This window comes from Nanorana parkeri, unplaced genomic scaffold (genome assembly GCF_000935625.1).
Source record: "Nanorana parkeri isolate BGI_ZX_2015 unplaced genomic scaffold, ASM93562v1 scaffold43, whole genome shotgun sequence".
Taxonomy (NCBI): Eukaryota; Metazoa; Chordata; class Amphibia; order Anura; family Dicroglossidae; genus Nanorana; species Nanorana parkeri.
In genome coordinates this window covers 3,072,855-3,081,588 of record NW_017306311.1, presented here as the reverse complement: position 1 = coordinate 3,081,588, position 8,734 = coordinate 3,072,855, and the positions used below count along the sequence as shown (strand labels likewise).

The window sequence follows — 8,734 nt, the reverse complement described above, 5'->3', positions numbered from 1 at the left end:
AAATACTAATTACACCGTCCGCCGCCCAGCCGTTCAGGAAACGCAAGTCTTCACCCGGCGGAAAGATAGACCTATTTTTAATACTCTCAAGCAACCAGAAACTACATTTAACTGAGGCGCCGCATCTGAAGCGGATCCCGACAATTATGCCGGGATCCGCCCAGCTGCGTGACTGACAGCTGGCTCTGCCTATCTAGAGGCAGAGCCAGCTGTACCCGCCCCCTCCCCCGTCCGTTCCGCCAGTCAGCTCTGGCGGATCGGAGCGGGGAGGGGGGAATCCAGCCACTCCCCTGTCACGGCAGAGAGCCGTGACAGGATCGAGAGGTGAGTGAACGCCGGTATGTGTTCGCTCACCTCCCGATCTACTGAGCCGACCTGTGACAGTCTCATTGTCACAGGTCGGCTAGAACTATGAGGAGAGTGAAAAGCACTCACCTCATAGTTCTCATTTAAACGTTGAGCTTTGCTAAAAATCAATGTCAAGTGTCAACCCAGTTTACTAATGATTTTGAGCTTTGCTGCTGTGCTGATTGAATTCTCTGACGAGCTACAGCCACATAAAACACAGGGAAAAACCCCCAAATATCCGACAAATGTTCTTACCAGCTGTGAATTCTTACCACTCAACCTTATAAAAGTCAGGAAAATGAGGATAAAGTATCACACAGGGAATTTCAGGTGTTTCCAGTTATGGCCAAGACTTGTGTGGGGAGAAAACCATGGAAGAGCAAGAACTATGGGCATGTGTACATCCCTCAGACAGAGCTGGATGTTGAGGAAGGAATGAAGTGTGACAAAGTGAGCAGATGCAAGAAACTGCAATGGACTTAAGAGAGGGATACTGATGAATTGGGATGAGCAGGAGACGGAAGAGACATAGCAGTGAAGTTTCAGGAGTGGTGAGGGAGTGCTCAGGGCTGGTATAAAACAGAGCACAGACCAGCTTAAGCGTGGTTGCCACAGGATGTGAGTAGTAGATGTCAGTGAAGATGACTTCATGCCTGGCAGCTTTTGGATGCTCCTTGCTGTTGTGTCCACACTGGAAAGATGGAACGTTCTTCAAAGTTGTATATCTTCTATCATCCTGTATTATCCTCATCCAGACAGGAGTCTTCAGTCACCCGCAGTGCCTGGATTCTGGACCCCCATTTAAACCCCCTGTACACTTGGAGTTTTGCTCCTTGTATGAAGAGTTTGGATGCTGTGACCAGGAAAAGGACAACATCATAGCAGAGAGATACTGGTCAGTCATGGACAACTATGACTATAAGGAGCAGGAGCTGTGTGGAGACTATGTCAAGAACATTCTATGCCAGGTGAGTTCTGTTGCTCTGAATGGTCAGCCCACACAGAGTATTTCAGTTTTGAGTGGATGATAATGGGTTGAGCCACTAAATATTTCTTGGGAAATGTGGCAGTGAGATCTCTGCACCTGAGTTTTACATTTTGTGTAACAGCTTTGCCCTTTAGGAGGAATCCTAATCCCAAGCAAGGATTTTTTTTTTTTACTTTCTATAGTTTACTATACAGCCTGTGGAAATTAAGAGACTCCATGGCCGGAGAAATCAGATGGAAAGATATGAAACTAGTTTATGATGCAATCAATGTTCATCCATAATTGAAGTACCCATTTTGGGTGACATAACCCTTATAAACACAACGTAATTAATCTGTACATGCGTGTCTCATATATGATAATCGAGGTCCATGATTCCAGCTGGGTTTGAAGTAAGAAATTCTGGTTAAATGTGTTTTACTTTTACATAGACAGGCAGAAAGGCAGGCAGATAGATAGATAGATAGATATGGATGGATAGAAAGACATATACTGTATATGATTAATACAGTATACTGTAAAGAAAACGAATGAGGAATAGAGACAGAAACAATGAGTGAGAGTGAAAGAGGGAGGGAGACTCCCTTTATTATGATAATAATAATAAACCATAATAAAGAGAGAGAGAGAGAGAGAGAGAGAGAGAGAGATAATTTTTTTTTTGGTATGGGTGAATGAATGGAAAGACTAAAAGACAGACAGATAGAAAGATAGATATGAGATAGCTTGATAGATAGAGTATAGATGGAAGGACAGACAGACAGGTAGAAAGATGAGTAGAGGATAGAAACATTTCAGATAGATAGACAACGTGTTGTTGGAAACTAAACAAAAATCGTTTGTGCTGCAAATTGTAGGAAGTTTGTCTCCAAAATATAAACCAGATCCTTCCGTAGATCAATAGGGAATCTCTGGATTTTTTTTTCTTTTTGCCCTAAACTGCCCTACATATGTACACAACATGAGAGAAGGATTTTGTCACACTGACACATGTGTACATATGATTTTCCACAGCAGTGCGAGCCTAAGGTGCCCATGCACCTTACGAATATCGGCTGTTTTTAGTTTGCGATTGCGTTTTTGTCCAATATTCGTAAGGTTGATGGGCAGTGTACAACCGCAAATACTGTACAATCGTACGGCTTTTGACTTTCCAGCAGGTTAGAAAACTTCTGTGGAATCGTACGAAATTAGCAAGATTGGTGGAGTTTTGTTACGTCAAAAATCGCACGATTAACACTGCTCATGCGCAAACGAAAATCCGTGACATCAATAACGAAATTCGGCCAAGTGATTTTGCTAACGACCGCTAATTGAACAGTGTGGTGGTCGGGGCAGGATGGGGCCGCCGTACCAAAATTGTACGACGGTTCGATCATCGGACGAAAATATTTGTCTGATAATTGCAAGGTGTATGGCCAGCTTTAGAGAGGGTTCAGCGGTATTAACAGATAACTAGCAGTTTGCAATTGATGGTATACAGACAGACAGCAGTCTCTACGCTCCATGGTCAGACAAACAAACAGAGAGACAGACAGATAGATGGAAGGACAGACAGACAGACAGACGGAAGGACAGACAGACAGACGGAAGGACAGACAGACAGACGGAAGGACAGACAGACAGACGGACAGCCGACAGACAGACAGACGGAAGGACAGACGGACAGACAGACAGACAGACGGAAGGACAGACGGACAGACAGACGGACGGACAGACAGACAGACAGACGGACCGACAGACAGACGGAAGGAAAGACAGACAGACGGAAGGACAGACAGACAAACGGAAAGACAGACAATCGAAAGACAGACAGACGGAAGGACAGACAGATAGATAGCTAGACAGATAAACATATGGATAGATAGATAGATAGATAGATAGATAGATAGATAGATAGATAGATAGATAGATAGATAGTAGGGTTGCACAGATACTTTTCGAGTACCGGTACAGATACTTGGCATTTTCATGAGAACTACCAGGGTTGCAGCTGGAACCTGGCTCCACCACTGTCCTGAAATCATTTGTCTGTATTGTTTTAGAAAAACTGTCACATGACAATAAACAAAAATGTATCAGTACTTGTATCTGTAAGTACTTGGGCAAGTATCAGTACTTGGAAAAATGGTATCTGTGCATCCCTTTATATATGTTTATAAAAACAAAATAGTACATTAAACAGAGATGTACAAATCCCAGGAGCTCCGTGTGCTCCTTACAAATGACAGCTGCCTCCTAATTTTTGAATTTTTCTCTAGTCTAGTCCTGGAGCTCAAAAGTATCGGTACATGTACTCGTACTTGTACCGAGTACTGTACTTAGTATCTGTGCAACCCTAATAGATAGATAGACAGACGGAAAGACAGACGGAAGGACAGACAGAAAGACGGAAGGACAGGCAGACAGACAGACGGAAGGACAGGCAGACAGACAGACGGAAGGACAGACAGACGGAAGGACAGACAGACAGACAGACGGAAGGACAGACGGAAGGACAGACAGACAGAAGGACGGACAGACGGAAGGACAGACAGACGGAAGGACAGACGGAAGGACAGACGGACGGACAAACAGACAGACGGAAGGACAGACAGACAGACGGAAGGACAGACAGACAGACGGACAGCCGACAGACAGACAGACGGAAGGACAGACGGACAGACAGACAGACAGACGGAAGGACAGACGGACAGACAGACGGACGGACAGACAGACAGACAGACGGACCGACAGACAGACGGAAGGAAAGACAGACAGACGGAAGGACAGACAGACAAACGGAAAGACAGACAATCGAAAGACAGACAGACGGAAGGACAGACAGATAGATAGCTAGACAGATAAACATATGGATAGATAGATAGATAGATAGATAGATAGATAGATAGATAGATAGATAGATAGATAGATAGTAGGGTTGCACAGATACTTTTCGAGTACCGGTACAGATACTTGGCATTTTCATGAGAACTACCAGGGTTGCAGCTGGAACCTGGCTCCACCACTGTCCTGAAATCATTTGTCTGTATTGTTTTAGAAAAACTGTCACATGACAATAAACAAAAATGTATCAGTACTTGTATCTGTAAGTACTTGGGCAAGTATCAGTACTTGGAAAAATGGTATCTGTGCATCCCTTTATATATGTTTATAAAAACAAAATAGTACATTAAACAGAGATGTACAAATCCCAGGAGCTCCGTGTGCTCCTTACAAATGACAGCTGCCTCCTAATTTTTGAATTTTTCTCTAGTCTAGTCCTGGAGCTCAAAAGTATCGGTACATGTACTCGTACTTGTACCGAGTACTGTACTTAGTATCTGTGCAACCCTAATAGATAGATAGACAGACGGAAAGACAGACGGAAGGACAGACAGAAAGACGGAAGGACAGGCAGACAGACAGACGGAAGGACAGGCAGACAGACAGACGGAAGGACAGACAGACGGAAGGACAGACAGACAGACAGACGGAAGGACAGACGGAAGGACAGACAGACAGAAGGACGGACAGACGGAAGGACAGACAGACGGAAGGACAGACGGACGGACGGACGGACGGACAAACAGACAGACGGAAGGACAGACAGACAGACGGAAGGACAGACAGACAGACAGACTGAAGGACAGATGGAAGGACAGATGGAAGGACAGACAGACAGACGGAAGGACAGACGGAAGGACAGACAGAAGGACAGACGGAAGGACAGACAGAAGGACAGACAGAAGGACAGACGGAAGGACAGGCAGACAGACGGAAGGACAGACAGACAGACAGACGGAAGGATAGACAGACAGACGGAAGGATAGACAGACAGACGGAAGGATAGACAAACAGACGGAAGGATAGACAGACAGACGGAAGGATAGATAGATAGATAGATAGATAGATAGATAGATAGATAGATAGATAGATAGATATGGAAAGAGAGCTAGATAGATATGGAAAGACAGATGGAAGGATAGATAGATAGAAACACCACTAAATTAACAATTAGAAACGTAGAACATGTAAGTGCCGCGCCCTCCAAAACGTTGTGCTCATAATGTGTGATCAGTGAAAATGAAAACATGACAACGTGTAAACTATAAAATGAAACAAAGCAGGTATAATGTGTCAATAAACACCAACGTTTATTAAAGTTTATCCGTGGCGGAGGAGCAAAGACTGAGTCACATGTGGATGAGTTTTCAAAGGATCATTTGGATTCACTCATATGAACTTTGTTTTTGATTTCACATTGTAATTGGAAATCTTATTGTTTATTGATTTCTCGCTGTTTTTTTGGAGTCAGTTGTTTAAGAGCAATTCATAGTCACTTATCACATAGTTTGCTGAACATGAACTTTGATGTTTATTGACACATTATACATGCTTTGTTTAAAGTGACATTAAACCCTCAGATTTTTTAACATAAAACAATACTGTAATGTGCTCCTTACTGTAATCCATGGTAGTTTCCCTTCTCTTTGCTGCTCTTCCTTTTAAATATGTATCTGTTCTCATGCTTGGAGAGAACTTCCCTTTTCAGCTCAGGGCCTCTTCCTGTAGTGCTGGCTCAGGTTACAGCCTATACACAGACACCGTGTGAGACAAGGCAGTCTGCTGAAAAGGGAAGTTCTCTCCAAGCATGAGAACAGATACATATTTAAAAGGAAGAGCAGCAAAGAGAAGGGAAACTACCATGGATTACAGTAAGGCGCACATTACAGTATTGTTTTATGTTAAAAAATCTGAGGGTTTAATGTCACTTTAATTTCAATTTTCACTGATCACACACTATTACACCCCATCTAAGGAGAGTGCGGCACTTATATGTTGTAAGCTTTTAGTTGTTGAGAGAGAGAGGAGGGGGAGAGAGGGAGAGAGAGAGAGGAGAGGGAGAGGAGAGAGAGAGGAAGGGGACAGAGGAGGGGGAGAGAGGAAGAGAGATAGAGAGAGGAGGGGGAGAGAGGAAGAGAGAGAGAGGAAGAGAGAGAAAGAGAGAGAGAGAAGAGGGGGAGAGAGGAAGAGAGAGAGAGAGGAGAGAGAGGAGGGGGAGAGAGTGAGAGGAGGGGGAGAGAGGAGAGAGAGAGGAGGTGGAGAGAGGAAGAGAGAGAGCGAGAGGAGGGGGAGAGAGGAGGGGGAGAGAGGAAGAGAGAGAGAGAGAGGAGGGGGAGAGAGGAAGAGAGAGAGAGAGAGGAGAGAGAGAGAGAGGAAGGGGAGGGAGAGAGAAAGGGGAGAGAGGAGAGAGGAAGAGAGAGGAGAGAGGAGAGAGAGAGAGAGAGAGAGAGAGAGAGAGAGAGAGAGAGAAAGGAAGAGATAGATAGATGACAAGATAGATATAAAGAAAGATAGATAGATAAATAGATAGATAAAGAAAACTGCGTAATGTAGCTCATGCATGTTTGAGAACACCACAGATACCGCTGTACAAACTCTTGATGACCTGTTAAATATATAAACAGTTATTGTATCTGCCACAATATATCAGCAAATACTCAAAAACAGAAGAATAAAGATATGCAATAATAACACTCATATATCACGGTAATATATTCAACTGTCCGCTTTATTTGTAGGGCCTTATAAGATGTATGGAAAGTATTTCCAGATGCTCATATATAAGATGACCGATTGTCTATCATAAAGTGCTTGAAATTATGAAGATGCTCCACTAGGTGTCTGTATAGATGGATAGAGATATACAGTATCTCTGAAAACCTTATAATGAAATTGTAATCCTTATTTGTCAAGCGCTGTCATATATCCAGAGTCTAGAAAAATCAAACATGGCAAGTATTAAACTTTATGAACTGTAAAGATCTTTTAGGTTAGTCTACTTGGATGCCTCAAAGCTCTTTTGTGAGCCAACAAGCACAGAGTTAAATAAGTATTAGCTGATTGTACACCCTCAACACGTGTCATCTGCATCATCCATAATATCAGCATTGAGTATTGACCTGAAGCCTCACTCACATGGGTCATCCAAAGGAGTCTCAAGAGAGGGCATGACAACTGGCCAACATGGTCTCCAGCATTGCATGGCTGAAGCAGTAAAAAAGGTGGTGAGTGTCATGGTATTGAACTGTGCAGGAGCGACTCAATGGCGGGTCAGCTGTGACTTGAGTCTGCCATGGGCGGCTGCAGGTCAAGTCTTAATTCTGATGTCATGGATTATGTAGATCATACACATTGAGGGTGTACAATCAGCTAATACTTATCTGACTCTGTGCTTGTTGGCCTCCAAAAGAGCTTGATAAATATTGATGTATACGCATCCACTGGTGAATCTGAAATATAAAAGTGGAATGACATACAGAATCTTCCATACTACGGGTTAAACACAATCTGCTACTGCCCAGTTTAATATTTGTTGGCTTTGGATATATGACAGCACATGACAATGAAGGATTATAATTTCATTAAAAGGTTTTCAGGGATACTGTATACCTGTAAAGGCACGGTTGTTAACCGCATGAATCGCGGCAAACTGCGCATGCGCGAGAAATCGCGGCAAACGGCGCATGCGCGAGAAATCGCGGCAAACTGCGCATGCGCGGGAATGGCGGCAAAATGTGCGGGAAACCACACAGGAAGTGAGGTAGCTGTCAGTATCCTGGGACTATTTAAGGAGGAGTCAGCCTCTCTTTCATTGCTGATGGTCTTGTCAGCTTGATGTGTTGTATCCTGTGTTCCTGTATTGTTTAAAGCCTGCCTCTGACTCGGATTGCCCTGGACTACTCTCTTGCTTGCTGCCAGCCCTTGACCCCGGCCTGTTTCCTGGACCTTGAGATTGCCTTACGATTTTGTACCTTGCCTGCCCGACCGGATTTGACCTTGGCTTCCTGACCTCTCTTCTCAGCTGCTCCCACGCAGTGTTCGTTTCCAGTCTTCGGCACTCGTGCTCCTCGTTGCCCTGCGCCCTTCTGTTCCAAACTCCAGGGGTTGCAGGACGCGAACCGCAAGAGGCGCCTCCCCATCTTCCAGTCTCAGCCCCAGGTACGTGATAGTACCATCAGCCGAAAGATGTCTGAGACTGAGGGGGTGCGTTCTCTATGGAAGCCCTGTTCCAGCAACTATTTACCCTGACCCAGACGGTTCAAGGTCTTCAGGATGGTTACTTCCAATTGGAGGGACAGGTGGGGTCTATACCTCTCTCAAATGCAAACGAATCCGCATGTTCTTTCAAAATGAAACTAAATTGGACACGTGACTGTTTTCTGGCCAATCAGAAAGCCCCTTCCGAAACTACAACAAAATTCCGAAAGATTCGAATAACGAAACAAAAGGGCGTTCGGAACTGAAACCCGATAGAATGAAAAATCAGAAACTATATGAAACAAATCTACATGTCTAATAGCGGTATAACGGTATCTGTGATGTGGACATGCATGCACCCAGGCCCGGATTCCC

At 44.2% G+C, this 8,734-nt stretch overlaps 1 protein-coding gene across 1 annotated transcript in view; it reads left to right on the top strand.

Moving 5' to 3' along the window:
- The first annotated feature begins 690 nt into the window (after window positions 1–690).
- Window positions 691–8,734, top strand: part of HHIPL2 (HHIP like 2) — a 37,850-nt gene continuing 29,806 nt past the window's right edge. The window contains 2 exon segments of the mRNA XM_018571996.1: window positions 691–798; window positions 1,104–1,316. Of these exon segments, the coding sequence (XP_018427498.1) occupies window positions 691–798; window positions 1,104–1,316 (321 nt within the window).